The sequence below is a fragment of the Tenrec ecaudatus genome, chromosome 10 (genome assembly GCF_050624435.1).
Source record: "Tenrec ecaudatus isolate mTenEca1 chromosome 10, mTenEca1.hap1, whole genome shotgun sequence".
In the NCBI taxonomy this organism is placed as follows: domain Eukaryota; kingdom Metazoa; phylum Chordata; class Mammalia; order Afrosoricida; family Tenrecidae; genus Tenrec; species Tenrec ecaudatus.
Genome location: NC_134539.1, coordinates 132,805,045 through 132,825,465, shown reverse-complemented (window position 1 = coordinate 132,825,465; position 20,421 = coordinate 132,805,045). Strand labels below are relative to the sequence as shown.

At 49.4% G+C, this 20,421-nt stretch overlaps 1 protein-coding gene across 1 annotated transcript; it reads left to right on the top strand.

Annotated features, from left to right (window-relative positions):
• Positions 1-5,072: 5,072 nt before the first annotated feature.
• On the top strand, positions 5,073-20,193 carry UBE2Z (ubiquitin conjugating enzyme E2 Z). Its single transcript, XM_075561669.1, has 7 exons — positions 5,073-5,506; positions 7,793-7,865; positions 9,793-9,980; positions 12,229-12,340; positions 14,924-15,036; positions 15,722-15,812; positions 18,218-20,193. The coding sequence occupies exons 1-7, from the start codon at positions 5,184-5,186 to the stop codon at positions 18,386-18,388; spliced, it is 1,071 nt and encodes a 356-aa protein (XP_075417784.1). The 5' UTR covers positions 5,073-5,183; the 3' UTR covers positions 18,389-20,193.
• Positions 20,194-20,421: the final 228 nt, after the last annotated feature.

Genomic DNA, 20,421 nt, shown 5'->3' with positions numbered 1-20,421 from the left:
AGTGACACTTTATTTAAAGAAGTTTTCAAAAGATAAAAATAAACAGAAGTCTTTGACAGATTCGCCCAATGCATGTAGATGAGGGGGCTCCAACAGCTCCGTTATTTTTGTCCCTCCATTCTTTTCACTCTGTTTCCCATGAACTTTTAGAAGCTTACTCTGCACGTCCCCATATGTACATGTGGACACACAGCATACTGGAAGATGTCGCAATGAGATAATATGCAAATACATACATACAAATTATTAAATAGTTATTTTTACTTAGAAGTTTCAAAATACCCAATCCAAGTTCAGGTCTCTTTGCATCCAAGATCTATGACCTTGACTGGGAACTCTGAACAAGATCTATGACCTTGACTGGGAACTCTGAAGTTTCTTCCCTCTGGCGTTGAGCCTAAGATGAAGGACATCCCCAAAAGGGAAGTGGGAGCGGGACAGGGGGACACACAACCCTGAGGAAGGACCTTCACAATGAACACTTTTATAGAAATTGGGGCACAGTGGTCACCTGAACTCTAGGGCACTTGCCAGCCCTTGACCTTGGGGCAGGTTACTTGCCTAATTGCCATAAGCAAGGTGCTACCAAACTTTGTTGTATCAAGGGACCTCCTCAAGGTAGGGCCGTCTTATTGCTAGAAATGGAGACTTCGATTCGGGTCCCAGGAAGAATGCTCCACTCTCACCCTTCTTCAGAGGGCATTGGGGGGCCACCAGAAGGCACACTTGTACCATCTGTCTAGCTGGAAGCTGCCTTCAGCACACTGTTCAGCTAGCCTTTCACCTTTTCTCTCCATGCTTACAGGTCTCCTAGAGGTATTGGTACTGACCTGGTTCTTTAAGTGACTACCATGCCCAATCGCCATCAGTCCTTGACATACAGGTTCTTTGAGCAAGCTGGGCTCAGCCCTTGGGATAGAAAATAGGTCTTCCAGAAGAGGAGAGGAGATGAAATCTTAAAGATGCTCAGCCAGGGCAGGCTGTTGGCTTCCTTGTCCGCTTTTTCGCTCTGTTCACCATTTATACAACACCCACTGACTCAGTCCCAGAGCCACAGGAAGGGTAGCCCATGGTTCCTGCCCTGGAGGAGAAAATGTCTAGTGGCTGGACAGATGAGTAACCAAATAACTAAAATAAAATGTAGTATGTGCTATAATAAAGGGATGCATAGTCATGAGAGCCAACAGAGGGAGTAATTAATGACTAATTAATAACAATATGCCTGGAAGTATTAAAAGTTGGCAGAGAAAGTCATTCCAGCTAGCTTTGAAGGATAAGTAAGAATAATAAGTTAATCGTTTAAATTTAAATAATTTAAATGAGATAATTGCGGTCATGAGTTAAACAATTACTCGGGCCTGACACTGTGCGTGTTCATTAACACATTATCTCTACTTAGTAGCTGTTATTATTCTCCAAATTTTATAGATAAGGAACACAGGCTCGGGGAGGTCAAGAAATGAAGGATTTCCCCTAGTGGAATAGAGGAAGATAGTATTCCAAGCACAAAAAAATACCACAACCCAAGGCCTGGATTAAAGATGCATAGACAAGGGAGTTGCTAATTCTTTGATGCTTACAATTTTAGGAACTTTGGTGTTTCCCTTTAGGAAATGTGTTATGTAGTCCTCAGAGAAACCCTTCGAGGTAGGAATTATCACTTTTCTATAAGTGCTGAAGCAGGAGCCCTGGTGGCACAGGGTGATAACTAGAAGGTCAGCAGTTTGAAACCACCTGCTGCTTCACAGGAGAAAGATGAGGCTTTCTACTCCGGCCAAGAGTTGCAGTCTAGGGAACCCCAAGGGGCAGTTCTACCCTACCCTTTAGGGTCACTGAGTCAGAATTGATTTGATGGCAGTTAGTTAGGTTTTGATTTTGAAGAGTGCAGAAAGAGGCAAAGGAATGAAAGTTGGGGACTTGAGCCAGACTTTGCACTTGAAAACAGTGGTCCAGAAATAAGGAGACACACTAGGAGTCCACTTCCTCAGCCCGTGGATCATCTTTTGGGCTTTACAGCAGTTTGCAGCCATGGGCTACGTGGAGTAGGTTTTGTGTTTGTGTGAGGTCACTGACAAGTTGGCCTGTGACCGCCTCACTATATAAATAATGCCCAAGCAAAATCCTGCAATCCTCTGAAAATGAGCATAGAGTTTAAATCGGCAATAGATGCACAGCGTGTTCCGAAGGTAGGAGGTCTCTACTTACTCTGTAGCTCATATTGCTGGAGGCAAATCTATGCAGAGGTGACCACCGTTCACACTCCCATCCTTTCAGAAATACCCTGGTACCTTAGTCATCGAGTAATAAAACACTGTCCTAATAAAACATGAAATCTGTATACTGTATTTTGCTTCGTGTTAAGTGCCAAGGCTGTGCCAGCCAGACCCTGTGCTTGTGTGGGGGCCCAGCTTCCCCACAACTGAATGTTTGCAAGGGGTGGTTGTGTAATTGAGGGGTAAATTACAGCAACATCAGACAAGATAAAGCATACAAGAGCTCACTTCTTCAGTCAGGACTTCAGGAGCCAGGTCCGAGCAGAGAGAGAGGAAATCATGTAATCTCATGCGTTTATATAATCTTGGGCATGCAGGCCATGGCCAGTACATACGTAACAGTAAGGCATATATGTAACAGGATGAGGAGGAGCTAGGGGTATCACGCAATCGGAAGGGGTTGTACTAGGGGCACATATACATAGCCCAATGGGCGGGTTCTGAAGTCAAGATGGCAGTCTAACCTTGGTCATCTGAGTTGGCCTGACCTTCAGTGTCTTTGAACTTTTCTCCAGGGGAACAATCTGTTATCCTTATCAGAAGGGAGTGGGTCCTACTTAGGGTGGGATAGACAATAGGGTCTGATTGCTTTTGATGGCTGACCACCTTTAGGCAGATAGCAGTTGACCTTCAATTATTTAGTAAGCCACCAGGTGTTTGCAAACAGCACCTTAAATTTGGCATTATTTGGGGGGGGTGCATCATGGGAAATAACTTTTACTTAGGAGAATGTGAGTGGGACACTTCTCCAACCCACGAACGTAAAGGTGTCCTCCATAGGAGCCTTGGCCTCCCAGACTCCTTAATGGTTCCGTTTCCCACATGCTTGATTCAGAGATAACACATGGTCCAGTATCCCAAGGGTCTTATGTATTTATGTGTGTGTGTACTGGGGAGGGTGGCTAAGGAGAAAGCAGAAAACAACAGGTACCAAACAACCATTAGTACACGGTACTATAGAAGTGTGGAAGAATGCCAAACAATGACATAACACCTAGTCACCAGTGACTGAAACCTGTCTCTGGATTCAGATTTGGCACACAGCTTCAATTCTGCCACTTGCTGGCCGTCTGACCCTGCCTAAGTGCCTGAACTTTCGTAAGCCTGTTTTTCCATCTGTCAGAACTAGCTAATAATAGTACTTACTTCATAGCCCTCAATAAATGTTGGCCATTACTATTCAGGTTGACAGGCCTTATTGGAAATCCACAAAATTCTGCAAACTGGACTTTTAAAAAAAACCACATCTGGCGGTCAAATGAGACCCAGAGTAAAACTATTCATGCATTTAATATGAATATTCAGCAATTAATCCAAATTCGTGTGCTCACCTACACACTCAGCTGAGGAAATAACCAAATCAATGATTGGCTACTGTGTGCTGCCCCAGGCCATGCTTGGGGTATTATTCGAAATTTTGAAAACTATCTGGCCCCAAGGGTTTTATATACACACATTCTTGCTGGGAAGAAAAGGGAAAGTTGTTTTTAGTCCAGAGTTTTATTTTTTCACCTTACAAATAGAAAGTCCAGAGGAATTCTCCCAGGATTTACACTCACAGGCCTTTGATTCCTGTTTATTCAAGGGCTCTCGGGAATCCAGAGTACTGAGCCTGGAGTCAGGAGGCCTTTTTAAAAAATTTTTTTTAACATATTTAGTTTTACTGTAAAAAAAAAAAGCAACGTGTACACTTGGACCATTTAAAACGGAGCATCGTTTTTTCCTTTCCAGTGAAAGTAAAAGAAAATTTAAAATTAAGCAGCAACAAAATTACAATTGCGAACGTCAATTCCAAATAAGATGCTACAGTGTCTGCTAATTCTCCCGTCGTGTGGCAGGGCTCAGGTCATGATTACGGGAAAATTTTATTTTAAACGTGTCATCTTAAGCAGCAAGGATGTCCACTAAACATCACAAACATGCCCCAGGAGAAGCCAGATCGTTCAAATGCCCATTTCACCCACCGTAACAGCTCTAACCCACTCTGCTCACCTTGTATAACCACCGTCCGTTTTACTTTTTTTTCCCTTTCTCCTTTTAAGCAAGAGAAAAGATACAGATACATATTGGTAAATGCTAACTGTCCACATTCACACAGACACAGTGTAACCGAGTGCATCATACAGAGCCAGGAGGAGAAACTTTAGAATTCTATGCACCACGACACAGGGGCGGCCTCATTGCTCTTCCAGGTGCGATGCCCCTTTCCAGGCGCCAGGGAGTCCCTTTCCTTATCTCCATGACAACGCCCAGCCACAGGGCCAGGCGTTTAGTAGGCCCTCAATAAACTGGTGGCTTTTCAAGTCCCTCCTTCCTCTTAATCGTGTTGCAGGCAGGGGTCGTCGCAGCCTGCCTTCGGTGGGCGAGGTTGCGGGGAGACTAAATGAGTCTTCCGGACAGTCAGTCACCTCAGTGACTTTTTCCACCCTCGTCTCCCAGGAAGGAAGCCGGGTCCCCAATGCTCCCGCGGGGCACGGCTGGCGGGCCTTCTCTTCAAAGGTGGGTGGGAGCGGAGTGCCATGACTCGCCTTCCCTCGCGTTTCAACACTTGAAAGCAAACGATTCCATGGAATTGGGCTCTCAGCTGCACCTGCGTATCCTAATTCCCCCCCAGAGCTAGCCCCGCAAAGCGCGGGCCCAGCGCGGGCCCGAGACCCACGCTCAGCCGGCTACTTCTCGCCCCCTCCCAGCGTGGAGGACCGTGGAGGACCGCGGGGGACGCTCTGGCCGAGAGCCTCTCGCTGGTCGGGGCGGAGGTGGGAGGAGCCAGCGCCGTCAGCGCAGCCCAGGCGGTGGAAACGGAGGGTGGGGACACTCTGGCCCGGCTCTCGGTGGTGCGGGAGCTGGAGGGAGTAGCGGCCGCTCTGGTCGGCGGACGTGCTGCCGTGCAGTCCCGGAAGCGAAGCAACGATGGCGGAGAGTCCGACTGAGGAGGCAGCGACGGCGACGGCGGGCGCCGGGGCGGCGGGCCCCGGGGCAAGCGGCGTGGCTGGTGTCGTTGGCGTTAGCGGGAGCAGCGGCGGGTTCGGGCCACCTTTTCTGCCGGATGTGTGGGCGGCGGCGGCGGCGGCGGGCGGGGCCGGGGGGCCGGGGAGCGGCCTGGCTCCGCTGCCCGGGCTCCCGCCCTCGGCCGCTGCCCACGGGGCCGCGCTGCTTAGCCACTGGGACCCCACGCTCAGCTCCGATTGGGACGGCGAGCGAACCGCGCCGCAGTGTCTACTTCGGATCAAGCGGTGAGCCGGGTTTTTCCTCCTCCTGCCCCGAGCTCGGGGGCTCGACCTTCCCCCCCCCCCCCCGCCTTTGCCACTACCACGCTCCCCCTTGCCGTGCTGCCTCGCGCTTCCCTCGCGACAGCCCAGCTCGAAGGCCCGGGGCGGCGAGAGCCATGACCGGTCCCTTCCCTAGCCCCTGTTCCCACGGGCACCAAACCCCCTTCCCGAACCCGAGTCCGGCCCCGCCCCTGGGCAACCTCCCGGGAGCCCTCCGTCTCCATTCCGGACACCTTCCCCCCCCACCGCCCGCCCCCCGAAATTCGACCGCTTCTCACTTCAGTAACACCCCCTCCCGCCCACTTTGCCGCCCCTCATCCCCCCCCATCTGGTCCCAGTCTTGCTAGTTGTTGCTTAGAGGCCCCACCCATGGGTTCCCCCCACCCCACCCCAGGTCTGCTCCGGAGTCTCGTTTGTAACACTTGCCCGGCGCGCGCCTGCTCTCGCTCACAGACGTGCATACATATTACCGGGCCCAGCTTCAGGCCCCGAGTGGAGTCGCCCTTCTTGTGATTCATCATTTCCTCATAGTCTCTCCCACAGCCCCCTTTTCACGCCTAGGCCGCTTCTGTCAAATACCCTGTCATCCCTCCTTTCAGCTGGCCACTCTCACACCTGTTCCAGGAACTTGGGGCTGCCTCCCCTGTCTTACTTGGGCTTGTAATCTCTCTTAGGGCGTTCTTTCTTGTATCCCACCTGCCCCCCTTGAACATTTTGGGTTTGGTTTTTTTTTTTTTTTGAAGCGAATATACCCAATTCAAATACAGGAACAAAGGCCTAAGTCCTTTCTGTGCTAATTTCTGGGATGACTGGTCAAACCATGTAATACCGATTATTGTAGTGCTTATCATTGCAAAGAGGATGATCATTTTTAGCTGCTCTTAGTTCTGAAACCACACTCTTCCTCTTTCCAAGCACAGCCCCCTCCTCCAGTACACACACACAAGCACCTTATCCAGGTATTCTCATTCTCCCTACATTTTCAGGTCCCGAAGGTATCCCTCTACCTGCCTTTCCAGGTTGTAATAAAATTAAACTGTACACTTTGTGTAAAGTACCTGGCATAGTGCCTGGTTGCAGGCCGCTTATTGCTACTTCTAAGAAACTCAGCACTCCTTCCTAACCCCTGTACCTACCCCTTCAGCCATTTCAGTTTGGTAAACCTGATACACCTTTTAGGTTAGCCAGTATCTCCATCCTTTACTCTGTCCCCTGGTGCACTTATTGTGCCCATAGGCAACCATATATGCCTCTAGTCTTCTCCGTCCCTAGCATGTACTTCCTGTTCACAGTTCCATTTCATTTGTGAGACATAACTTTGTGTTGTTAGTTTTTGTCTAGTCAGTTCTGACTCAGATCCACCCTGTGTGGAGCAGAACAAAACACTGCCTTGAACATTTTGAACATAACTTAGAAAAGTCCAAACTCACTGCCTTGTGGATTTTGACTCCGTGACTCTATAGGGCAGAGTAGAGCCGCCACACCGTGCTTCCAAGGCTGTGAGACTCCGGGAGTAGATTGCACATCTCTCCCCTGCGGATGACTGGCGGTTTCAAACTGCCAACTTTTCTGTTAGGAGGTGAGCGCTCGAACCACTGAGCCACCCAGGCTCTTTACATGAGTTAGATGCTGTCAATATCCTGTAGCAGTCATGTACAGATGTGAGGGTCTCGGCAGTTTCAGAGGGTCCTTTCTCCCCAACAGGAAGAGATTGTTACCCTGTCAGTCAAGAAAAAGACCTTTATAGTCTTGCTCCCTGCCACCCTCGTTGCTTCATGTAATCAATTCCCTTCCCAACAAAGGCCCACTGTGCAGCTGTGGGATCCGTTTTTCCGCGAAGTTGATTGTCTTTCTAGTTTCTGAAAATCGGGGTTTAGCATTCCACGGAGTACCTGGGACTCTTGGAGGTGGGGAATGAATGACTTGCCATGTGAGAGGAAGTGAGAGTAAATGGGATGTGGGCTTTTTCCAGGGTGACATCTGATGCCATTGGGATCTCCAAATTTGTTCCTCCTCTGTCCCCTCCCCCTAAGGAAACAGTGCCCCTTTGATAATAACTTGCTCCCTCTGTCTGCATGACTAGTGCCCAGCTGAGGTTTCTCAGCTAAGAGAGTGCAAACATTGTCGGTACCAAGCACCACTTTCTCGAACCCTGGCCTCACTGAGGTAATGACAACTGTCCTGCTCAAGGGACTCGCCTTTGTCTCCCCTCCCTCACTCCCTCCCTACCTCCTCTTTGGTGTTATACAGGGATATCATGTCCATTTATAAGGAGCCTCCTCCAGGAATGTTCGTTGTACCTGATACTGTTGACATGACAAAGGTATGTAATTTGATGTTGGTCGGGGCTTATTGGGAAAGTGGGCCCATAAACTTGGAAGATCCCCAAAGCAATTAGTCAGCTCATCTCTCTGATTATGTAGACGATGAAATCAAGTACCCCCCAAAGGTCATAGTGCGGTGGGACAGAGATATAGACGACAGGTGTCTGTTGTTGGGGGGCCGTGGGTCCTGCTTGGCTTGGAAAGCCCAGGTTATGCTTGCTATCTTGGCATAAATATTCATAGGACACCTTTTCACTCACCATAGTGCCCCGATTTGGAGGATAAGTTACATGGTCATTGTATCCATGATACTATCCAGCTCTGTCCCCACTCCTATACCTCACCACTGTGGGTCTTTAAGAATGGTGCTGTAAGTCCGATGTAGGAAAGGTTGCAGTGAAAGGGCCTTGTTTAGGCTCCTGTTTTTAACTGGCTGCTTTTGAATATCCTTATAACCCAAAGACCATTTCTTTCATCCTCACACAAACACATAGCAAGCCTAGTACATGGGGTTGAATGCCTTGGGCACAGATAACAGGGATGCTTCTTTGCCAGTGAGCGCTCTCCCCTCGGAAGTGAATGTGCACTTAAACTGGTGTTGGGAAGACACTAGTTTTCCTAAGCCTAGTGTTACATGAACACTCCCTACAGTTTCGAATTTCGTACAGTCAGTACTCAGATTTCGTATTATTGGTTTGTCTTAGTTGTCTTAAGTCGAGTTTCCTTTGAATTGGATTTTTTGTTTTCTTAACTATGGTTGGAAATGTTTTTCCTGGTACCCAGGACAGTATATCAGCTGTTAAATACTAGTGTTACTGACAGTCCCTGGGATCCCAGAACCGGTGCCAGGTTGAGACCAGCTGAACTTGCCATTCCAAATGTTTACAGCCAGAGTCTAGTGGAATGTATCGCCAGGGCACGGCGGGGCTGTAGACTCGCTTCAGATTTTCCTTGCATCAAGCAGGGAAATCTTAAATACGCTTTGGTAATTATGGCGGGAGGAAGAGAACTTTGTGTTCAGGTGGTTTTAAGGATGTTTGTTGTTGCTGTTTTTTTTTAATCCCAAACTTGGTGCTCTGGGGTCTCTTCCTGTAGGGTCTCTGAGGCCGTCCCCCTTTACTGGAGCAGACGGCCTCCTTGGGAGCAACCGAGTCGGCGGAGCAGCCGGCCTGGCCCGGTGGTTAGCTCGCGGCTTACAGTGCCACCAGGACTCTGTTTGTGTTGGGGAAAGCTTGGGATCGTTCTGAGTAGCCCCTGAGTTTTCCCCACTTTTCTTTGTACTTTTGATAGAGCTAGGTGCTCCCTGAGTAGACTGGATCCCCTGGGAGAAGCTGCAGACACAAGACAGTGCCCTCAGCTCTGCGCTCCTGTCACCGTGGCCTTGATTGCTTTCCGCGCTTCCATTCATTTGACTTCCCCTTCATGCTCCGTACATGGAGGGGGGCATTGCGTCCTACTCACATCTACTCTAGGCACATTCAAATGTGCACGCTTAGTGAGATTGTGAGCTAACGTCTTGAAATTAGAAATGCTACAATTGTACTGTACAGAGATGTGCTATCCTGTAGTTTGCACATTGGCATTGTGTCCATTTGTTATACCTGAAAGTGAACAAGGAGGCCCACGTTGAAAAACAGCAACAACAAAACTACTTTAGGAGAGTTTTTAAAGAGATAGTCAAGAGTAATTTTCACTAAATTTCCATTTTTGCCCCAGGCTCTAACTTTACGCTACAACCCCTGAGTCAGGTGGCCCTCCCCCCGAGATGGAATTGATGAGCATTACAAACATGCTTTTAGCACGAGGGTGAAGAGCATGCTTACCACGCGGAGGGTCCTGCTTCTGGTGTGGGTAGCAGGTTGGAGCCAGGAGGGGCTTGGGATGGGATATCACCTCACGATTTTGAGATGGGGTTTTATTTTGCAGATTCATGCATTGATCACAGGCCCATTTGACACTCCTTATGAAGGGGGTTTCTTCCTGTTCGTGTTTCGGTGTCCGCCCGACTATCCCATCCACCCGCCTCGCGTCAAACTGATGACAACGGGCAATAACACAGTGAGGTTTAACCCCAACTTCTACCGCAATGGGAAAGTCTGCTTGAGTATTCTAGGGTAAGAGGAGACGTCTAAGTAGCCAAATTGATTGTTAGCAAATATTTATTCTAGGCCAGCCTTTATCAACCAGGGTTTTGGGGTTGTTTTTTGTTTTGTTTTGTTTTCACCTGAACCACAGAACACAAAATGATTGGAGTGATGATTTCATTCTCTCCAGGATAGTACACAACTAGTACCAACCATTCCAGGTGCAAAAGAAAGAAGTTAATTTACTGTTGAAAACAGATACCTTTGAAAATGGTTCTCAACGCATAGCATTTATAGATAGCACTTCTGGGGCCCTGCCTACTGACTCTCAGCTTCCTGGGAATGGAGCCCAGTCAGAGGGGACTTGACCAGGCCTCCTGGTGGTTCTGGTCTTATTCTCGTTTGAGAACCACTGTCTTAGAGTGTCCAGGCTAATTCTACACAGGCTGAGAAGGGCTGTGGGGCTGTGCCATCCAACATGGTGGGTGCCATCTTTCTGCATTTCAGTGAGTGACCTTAGAGTGGTGGTGGTGGTGAGTGTGTTGTTTTACCGAGTGAATGAGCTGGGGGATGCGGCAATCCCATTCTGTGTGGAATACAGGCGGGCTGAGTGCATCTTAGTCCACCGTGTGTCTCGGTGCTACTCTGATTTCCCTTTGGGGCAGTGCCATCCATCCCCTCATTGCCCTTGGGGTTCACAGCTCAGAATGGGAATGGCTGCTAGCACATTGTGGCTAGTCTGAATTTTCCTGGGGTGAAGAACAAGTGAAGGCTACAATTGACAGTGTCCCAAACCGGTGGTCCTGCTTCCTTCCCTGCCAGCACATACCCACTTCTGTGTGGGGAAGAAGCAGCTGAAACAAACTGGAGACATGAGTCACTTTTTTTCGCACTCTCTCCAGTCCCAGAATGTGGCCTGTGATGGTCACAAGGAAGAAGTCCTTCGCCTCACTAGGGGCACATAATTGTCTGCTGGTAGGAATGTGGCATATGTAACCCCCAGAGATAAGAAAATGAAGCCATCGCTCTGTTTGGAAGTTTTTTTATGACAACCCTTCTGTAGCCGGTTTCCTCTTACTAGGCTAACATAAAACTCCTTTGAGCAGACACCAGTTCATGGAACGAGAAAATTGAAGTATCAGGCTAAAGGGGGGGGGAGGGGGCCACCAGAAGTAAGTAGGGTGGAAAAGGAGAAACTTTCCTGAAATTGACATTTTTCCGTGAAGAATCGCAATGTGGAAAATTCCCATGTTTTCTTAACTGACTTTATTAACTTTATCAGCCTCTCTCTTTCCCTCCCTGCTTAGAAAAAAAAAAATTGATTAGGCTAACTTACTGACCAAAGAAAGTAGTGCGCATTTCCTCTGTTGACTGAAGTCCCTGAATATGTGCAAATGGATGCAGACTAAGGCCTAGGTCCCTGGGGAAGCCGAGCTGAAAAGAGCAGGTTGGAGCCATTGCTGAGCAAGCTCGGATGAAGTGAGGAGGAGCGTGATTATTATGAATCACTTACTTGGGTTTTCCTCAAGTACAGCAGGAGAAATTCCTAATCCACAGAGGTAACTTGAACAAGCCCAGCCTGGGTCAGCTTGTGTTTCGCTCCCAGCTCCTGGTTATTGAGTGTAAAAGAGATACTATTTGTGCTGCCCCATCCGTAGGTTACACTCCATCAAGTTTATGGAAGAGACGTCATTTGGTATTTCTCTTTATGGTCAAGATGCTTCTAAGGTATCATCTTCAGAAGCCTCTCTCACTCTCTTCCTGCCCTCTGGCAGAGCGCATCAAATCTACAAAGATTTGGATGCTCCTTGGGGATCCAGATCCATCAGCCAAACTCTTGCCCTATATAACCAGATCCCATCTTTCCCGCCTCTCTACCTCCTCCATCACATGGGATTCAGAACTAAGGTCTTTGGGGTCCACGGAGTTAAAGTGGAGGCTGCAGGAAGGGGCTCTCCTCTGCAAGGGTTCTTCCACTTTGGTTATGGTGGCCTTTTTGAGATACTGCTTTTTTCCTAGACCCAAGAAAGCCATTCAAGGCGATTGCCCTGCGGCATTGTCTTCTCATTGGTTCTACTTGGTGATAGGAGGATTGGGCACTTGACTGATTGCTGGGGAAGGAGTGTGAGGTGGAGGCTGGGAAATTCCAGAGTATTCATAGTGAAAGTGAAACCTGAGTCACTTGCAGTGGTGCTGTTGGCTCACTGTTCTTTCTGAAGCCTCCTTTTCCTGCTTTCTCCACCTCACCCTCTTCCCTGTTGTGTAATCTGTTTCACAGTACATGGACTGGCCCTGCCTGGAGCCCAGCCCAGAGCATCTCTTCTGTGCTCATCTCCATTCAGTCCCTGATGACTGAGAACCCTTATCACAATGAGCCTGGCTTCGAACAGGTAAGTAAGGCCCTATGGGCCCAGCTGGGGGATGTTGGGGCTTGTCTTTTGTGGGTTGGGGACACTACAATGTTTAAGAAGGGGATATAATTCAGAATCCCTTTATAAGAGTTATTCCATTTCACTTCGTTTAATCTACAGTGTAGAATCATTGGGAAAGGATTTCTGAGCCTGTTTGGGGAGCTGCTGCAGTAGGGGGTAGGGCGGGGGTGGGGGGCGGTCTTTATATTCCTTGTCCTCCAAGTAAGGAGCCTTGGTAGTGTAAGGGGTTACATGTTGAACTGCTAACTGCAAGGTCAGCAGTTTGACTTCACCAGTAGCTCCAGGGGAGAAAGATGAGGCTTTCTGCTCCCATAAAGATTCACTACCTGGGACACCCAGGGGAGCAGTTCTCTTGTGCCCTAGAGGGTCGCAGTGAGTCAGAATCGACTCTGTCGTAAGTCTTGGTGGTTTTTTATCCTACAAATATCCCTGAAAATGCTTTGCTAAGCCAGACATTCTTCAGGTGTTTTGAAGGAGTTTCTGGAGTTTCTGCAGAGTTCAAAGGAGCTTGTCATTAACTAGGGCAGGGATATTTTGGTCAACCCTGTTGAAGAGAAGGCAAAGAAACGAAAACTTCCAACGCAGCCAAGTGTTTTATCTCCTCATTTCCCATTTCACCCTGCACTACCTCTATGAAGTAAATGTAATGCCGCTTTTCAAGGGAGGGAAGCAAGGATCAGAGATGGTAATTTGCTTTCACAAGAGCTCGCAGATGGGGAGGAGGGGGGTGAGCCAGAGTTTGTGACAAGGACGGCTTCCAAAGATTCAGCTTCCACATGCTGTTCTAAAGTGCCTTCCTGAATGACTCAGGAACACTGGGGAGTGGACAGGGGGAGTTGGGGGATGGGGGGTCCTCAGAAAACAATAACTCAAAGTCACTGATGAAAACAGTGAACTGTTGAGCTGTGGAGATAGCAGGGAGGTTGGTTGATTTTCTGTTGTTAGAGACTAGGGAGTGTGGAGTCAGTCTCCACTCATCGAGGCCCTGTGTGTACAACAAAACAGAGCTCTGCCGCGTCCTGTGCCGTCCTCACCAGTGTGTGTGCTTCTGTGGACAGGAGCAAAGGAGAGACTGAAGATGAACCCAAGTTATTCCCTCAACCATTTTTCCCGCTCAAATCTGAGTTCAGGGGTAGGTAGGAATGGGAACGGACCTTGTTAGTAGCTAAGCAAAGAGTGTATTAGGGCTTTCCTTGTTTGGGAATTCGAGAGCTGGGATTTGAGGAGTTGGGGTCTTCATGCTCCAGACGTTCTTGGTTGGCAACCCTCTTAAACCCTCTGGCGTTTACCGCCCCCAGTGCTCAAAGGGGCGCTACCTGTACGTGGACTAAGCAGCCTTTTCTTAGGTAACCACAGTGACGCACTAGTGAATCTGCTGTGGCATACAGCTTCTAAAACCTCCCAGGCAGGTGGGCCCACGGTGCCCTCACACCCTGAGCACACAGAGTCACGTATGTGCTGCTTACTTTTGATCCTAAGAACATCTGTAGGTTACATGTCACAAGGATGCCCTCAAAGGGGGAATGTCGTGTAAGTTAGCTTTGAAAGGGCTTTTTCCCTGACGATGGTCATTTGTGTGGTGTTCCACTTGCTGTTTGTCAGGTGTGAGCTCATCACACAGCATCCCTGTGGTGGTGTTGGAAAACTGTGGTAGGAGATTGAACCTGTACATCTCTCCTGTTCATACGTTTTTGTCAGGTTTGCTCTCAGCGGCCGTGGAGTCATCTTCTGCTAACCCATGCACAATGGAACAAAACGCTGCCTGGTCCTGTGCCAGCCCACCATCAGTTGAGAATCATATAGCTGGTTGGGGATCACTGGCTAATTTCATTGGCAGATTTCAGATGTAGATCACCAGTCCTGACTTCCTAGTCCACCTGTTAGATCAGTGCTGGTGGGCCCTTCAGACATGTGGAAGGATTACTCGGGAAGTATTTTCACCTTTTCGTCTAAACCCTTTCCATTCGGGGTCTCCTAATAGCCTCGGTCCACCAACTGAAACAGCCACACTGCCCGGGTCCATCCTGGCTCATAGCGAACCCTATAGGACAGGGTCCAGCTGCCCTGTCACTTCATGGGAGTAAAAGCCTCATCCGCTGCGCAATGGCTGGTGGTCCGAACTACACACCTTGTGGTTAGCAGCCTCATGTGTGACCATGGTGCCACCGGGATCCTCTCTGCTCGCCCTCGCCCTCGGATCAGGAGTCACATTAGACTGGTGGTTTTGTTTTCTACATAGTCCTGCGCTCTCAGGCTTTTCATGTCAGTTTCAAGAAAATTTGATGGATCGGGTTTTCTGGTTACAGAGCGAATGACTTTTCTAGAGGGTGGGTGTTGGAGTCTGGGGGCGAAGTGTTTGTCTCAAAAATAGAGGTACTGCTCTTCCTGGACTGCCATGTCCTAGGAAACTTTTCTTAACTTCTGTGTTTGGCTCCTGAGATACACCCCTCCCCCCCCATATGAAATTGGAAACCTCTCTTCATCGACATTTCTCTTCTGCTCATACATTGTCCTCGGATTGGTGGTGTCTCTCACGTACAGGAGAGACATCCAGGAGACAGCAAGAACTACAATGAATGTATCCGGCATGAAACCATCAGAGTGGCAGTCTGTGACATGATGGAAGGAAAATGCCCCTGCCCTGAACCTCTACGGTATGTGTCCAGAGGGCCCCCGGTGATAAGATCTTTTGGAGATTTAGCTGATTTGCACCTTCCGGGAGCCACGCTGGTTGTGCAGTGGTTACACACTCAGTTGCTAACTGACAGGTGGCATTTGGAGAAAAATGTGACTCTTTTTTAAAAACGACAACCTTAGAAACCCCGTGGGTCCCTTATACTCTGTCCTACAGGGATGTGTTGAGTTGCACTCAACGTGAGGGCATTGTGTGGCGCAGTGGAGTGCCTGTGGGGCCAAGTCCCCAGTCTTAGGCACCAGAGGGAGGTGACAGGAATGATGTGGTTCATGTTTTCAAGAGCAGCTGTGCTAGAGGGGACAGAAGAGAAAGCGATGTGGGCAGCTCTCTCCTTGTAGACTGCCATGTCCGATGGGAACAAGATACTGCTCCTTCCTCAATTCTGACTCACGGCAACCCTGTAGGACAGCGTAGAAAGCCCCCTTTCTCCTAGGGACCAGCTGGTGGTTTCTCTCTCTCTCTCTCTCTCTCTCCCTCTGTCTCTGCAATTTCCTAAGGTAAAGGAAAATTCATCATGGTAGAAGCTTGTCCCTTTCCCCCCCTCAATATGGGGAAGCAAGTGTGGGCTTGGGAGTGTCCCTGCTGAATGGCCGCTTAGGTTCTGTGTGAAGGGGTAACACTTGGTCTCCTTGCTTGCCTTCCAGTGGCGTGATGGAGAAGTCCTTCCTGGAGTACTATGACTTCTATGAGGTGGCCTGCAAAGACCGCCTGCACCTTCAAGGACAGACCATGCAGGTAAAGCAGCCCCTCCCACTAGCTGCAGACCCACTTAGAGCTGTCCAGAAGGATGACGCCCAAGTCAGAACTGAAGCACCGAGAGGAGCTGGCTTTCCTTTCTTGGCATAAAGTGGGTGCGAGGGTGAATAGATTTTTCTGGCCTTCTCGAGGCTAGAAACCTTTCCCTTTTAGGTCAATAGTCTTTTCAAGCAGAGAACATTCTGTTCTGGAAGCGGCTTTCAGAATTGATGAAATCGCTTTTTACATCCTTAGCCCAGGGCAGGTGCTCAGCTTTATGGAAACAATGGATGGAGATACATGTAGTATCATATATTGAAAAGATTGTATTTCCAAATGTGCTATCTACTTGGCATGCCCTGACCGTACGAGGGGAATAATGTGTTTACACTTCCAGTAAGCAGGTAGAATTGGGGGCTTGCTTTTAAGAAGAGATTCTTAAACCCGCGCTGCTCCCCGCCCTGGCCTGCGGGTGGAAAAAAAAGAAGAGATTCTTACTGAACAAAACAGATAAACCCAAGTAGACCTAGTTGGCAAGAGTGCGAATCCTCTCATAAACGATCAGTTCTTAGGTCTTCTGAGACATTTACTGGTGGTCTTACTTAGCAGTGGAGGTGACTTTAGAGAATCCCTCCCTCCAGTTCTGTTGTTATTCCACCCGCCGCCCCAGCCCCTGCCAGTGTCTCAGTTCATCCCATGTTGATTGTAAGGAGTGGTTTCCCTCCTCAGGCTTCTGAACAGATCTGTCATAGTGGCACGCAGAGGTCAAGGTTCAAGGTTAACTTGTTTTCTAGCTCCATGGTGAGAGAGAATTGTACCTGCACTACCTTGTCCCCCACCAGGATGGCCCGTTGCAGGTGACCCGCAGTACTGCTGTATTCAGTTTAGAGCAGTGGTTCTCCACCCTTTAACACAGTTCCTCGTGTGGTGGTGACCCCCCCCCCCCGCCCCAACCAACCATAAAATGACTTTGGTTGCTACTTCATAACTGTGGTGTTGCTACTCTTATTAGTATTATTAGTCGGGCAACTCTTGTGAAAGGGTCGTTCAACCCCCAAGGGAGTCACAGCCCACAGGTTGAGAACCGTTGGTCTAGTGTAACAGTGGCAGGTGGTGAGGGAAGGCAATGGAAGGGCAGCACCTTGAGAGGAGAGTGGGTGAGAGATGGAATGAAGGACGAAAGACGGGTGGCTTCAGGAATTGAGAGCTTCAAACTACAGGGAGTCCCACCTTTGGGGAATTTAACCCTTCTTTGTGCAAACTGGGAGCAGTGGCTGGCTGTGACAGGCACCCACTGGCAGCCTTACCTTGAGGTTGCTGTACTGGTCGTGGTGTGATAGGGAGTACGAGTGAGAGAAGACGGAATCACTGCTGGGTTCACTCAGAGAGGAAGGGGCTGACTTGGTCAAACCCTTGCTCCACTGCTAACCCATGGGTAACAGTTGGAAGTTACTCTACCCTTGGCAACAGTAGCTCACTGCCTGCTGAGAGGCTTGCCTGATCTTTTGAGTTGCTGTTTCAATTTGACTCTTTAGCGGTAACTTTTACAGTTCATGATGCTCAAGGCAGACATTTAATTACTAGTTTTGCTCAACTAGTTTAGTTGATTTTTTAAGACTGCCAGGATATTTTTGGCTTACGATTTAAAGACCCTCTCAGAACACTAGTTTCCGGGTTCCTTCACCCTCCATGGCTCCAGCAGGTATAGAGTTCTCTTGAAAATTGGAAATTGGGTTTTGCATTCCCCCCTTTTTTGATGGGGATTTTCTGCCAGCAGTGTCCATCAGCAGCAGTGCAGCAGTGCCCTTGGCACAGTTTATAGACTCCTCCTGCTGTAGAGCCTCCACCCAGCCAGAGTTAGTTTTAATAGTTCACCCCGGACTATGAAATGTTTTTGGACGTGTTTGATCTAGAATGACAAGGATTAGGGTCAGTTGCCTGGTAGCTATGGAATGACAGTGTGGCCACGGTGTGAAGGGCTCTCTGGGGAGAGGGCAGTTACTTACCTGAAGTTTGAACTGAGTTCAGCGCCTGCCCAATTCCTTAGAAACGCAGATTACTCCTTTTGAGTGTCAAAGAAAGGATAACTTTTGCCTTGTGTGTGTTTTAAAGGGTTCATTTTAGAACCCTTTAGTGCTTACAGTTCTCACCTTGAATTTCTCTTCCCCACTTTCCGTACAACTTTCCCCTTCTGTACATTGGCGCGTTTGTGAGCAAGGCAAGTAAGTTCATTGTTAGTTTGACCTCAGCCAGACCTACCTGGTAGCTGCCATACTAAGTCCTGGCTGTAGGGATCGTGTCTGCCGTTTCCAGCCCCGTGTTATGCCCCCTCTGCTCCCACAGCTCAGAAGGAAGTGTGGGCCACCCAGACATGCATCCGCCATCCCGTCTCCTCTCCCCCACAGGACCCTTTTGGAGAGAAGCGGGGCCACTTTGACTACCAGTCCCTTTTGCTGCGCCTGGGACTGATCCGCCAGAAAGTGCTGGAGCGGCTCCACAACGAGAACGCCGAGATGGACTCTGATAGCAGCTCGTCTGGGACGGAGACAGACCTGCACGGGGGCCTGAGGGTCTAGACCCTGCTCCCCTCGCCCCTCCTCCCCACTCGAGAGTCCCAGCAAAGTCCCTTCCCCTCACCCCAGGATGGAGAGACACTGTGTATCTCCCTCCAAATGTGACATCATCCTGCAAGATGGCAAGAATCAAGCGAGCTCGGATCCCAGGGTATGGGAGTTGGGAGGCTGTTCCCCATCTGACCTCCCGGGTTCCAAGCACCTGGGTTCATGTTCATCAGGGGCCAAGGTACCTACAGGAGCGTGCAGGGCGAGGGCCTCAGGCAAACAAAACAACCAACACACCTCTCCACAGGACCGGCTCCTTAGAGACGGGGGAGGCAGCAGCAACAGCAGCTCCAAGAGGGGCCGCGCCCCACCAGTGGATATAGGGGTATCTGGCAGGGGCTGTCTGCGACACTTAGCTGCTTGGGTGGTTGTCTGTCTCTGTCGTCAGTCTTGAAGCAGGGCTTCCCAATGCCCCTTTCTGTCTCCCCTCTTTTCCTACAAGCCAGCGCGATTCTGTTTTTCCTGATTTCTAGTCACTGTTCTAGACAGACCAAAGAGAAGGAACAGTGGTGGCGTCTAGGCTGCTGATGAGTAAGCTTTCCCTAGCACTGGAGCACCTTTCTCTGTCCCCATTCTGTCACCCTTCCTGGGTTTCCCGCAGAAAGTAAATGTGCCTGGGACTGAACCAAGGTCTTGGTCAAAAACCTGCCCAGGCACCATCAGCTGAGAAGACCATTTGTTCCTAGTCGTTGATTTGAGAAGTTCCCGACACAGGCAGCTGCTGTGTGTGTGGGATTAGAGCCACTACATAGAATAGTCTTGCAATATTTCATGAAACTAGTCACAATGAGAGTATTTCATTGAGGGGTGAGGCCTTGTTGGGGAGATGGATGCTAGTTTTGTTGGGCTCTTGTGTGTTTTCACTGCAGCCTGCAGTACACCCCCCCTCTTTACTCCACCCTCCGTAGGGACTTGTGGGGAGCAAGGGTAGCCAGTGGCAGAGGAAGATAGGGCTGGGACTCCAGAGACTCCTCCCCACTGCCCCATCCCCCCAGCCGCTCTTTGTCACTGGCTCTGATGAGTGTTTGCTTGGCTGTGTCGCTTCTCTAGCTATATTTCGCTACAGTGATCCTTTAGCTGGTTGGCTCAGAAACGTGCTTTAGGTGCCCAGAGTGTACTGGGCACCAATGGGGATCCATCCCCTTTTTGATGTGTTCTCCCCTGTACTTTCCAAATTCTTCCTGTGTTAAGGCTCCCAGAGGGGCATTGGTGATCCATGTGACGCAGGGCCTGTCAGTATCCAGCCACCTGTAAGGGAGAGGATAACTTGTACCTGCCCTGCCCGCTGCTATGAAGGTGTCTGCCTTGTGGATCATGGGATTCCCCTGGGGGCGGCGAGGGGTAGGAGGGTGGGCACAAAGGAGAAGGTCCTATTTGGGAGGGCAGGAAGCAAGAAACTGGACAGGGAGTGGGCTTGGGGACTGGAAGGTGGGTCTCTTTACGTGGAGACTCCAAAAGAACCCTGCTTCCAGTTTCCCTCTTCGTTCCTAGAACTTGTCCAGGGCTGAAAGAAGGCCCTGGGTCTGTAGGTCCAGTGCTGTCTGTCATCCATTTAAGTGTTCCCATTTTTCAAGTGACAATCCTCTCCTTGGCCCTGCCATGGCAGAGCATGTCTGGCACTGTGGCCTGACTTTTACGCCCTAATCTTGAGTTGAGGAATATGCACAGGAGTCAGAGATGTCTTTGTATCTGACTGTACATAAATGAAGTTTTTTTTCCTTCTTTTTCTTTTTGGTGCAATAAAGTTTGTTTTGGCAGAAGGAGGAAGTGCCTGTAGGTGCGGGTGGGTTGGGTGACGGTAGAGTGGGAGTTTAGCTAGACCTCTCACCTGGGACTGAGACCGTCAGGGGCAATGGATTTTCTGGAAACTATAAACACAGGTGTTGTGGGTGGAAACGAGACTTGGGGGACAAGAACAACCCACCAGCTGGGAATGGAGGCCTTGTTCTTGACTGTGGCTTCGGTACAGTCAATGGGGGTGGGGGTGG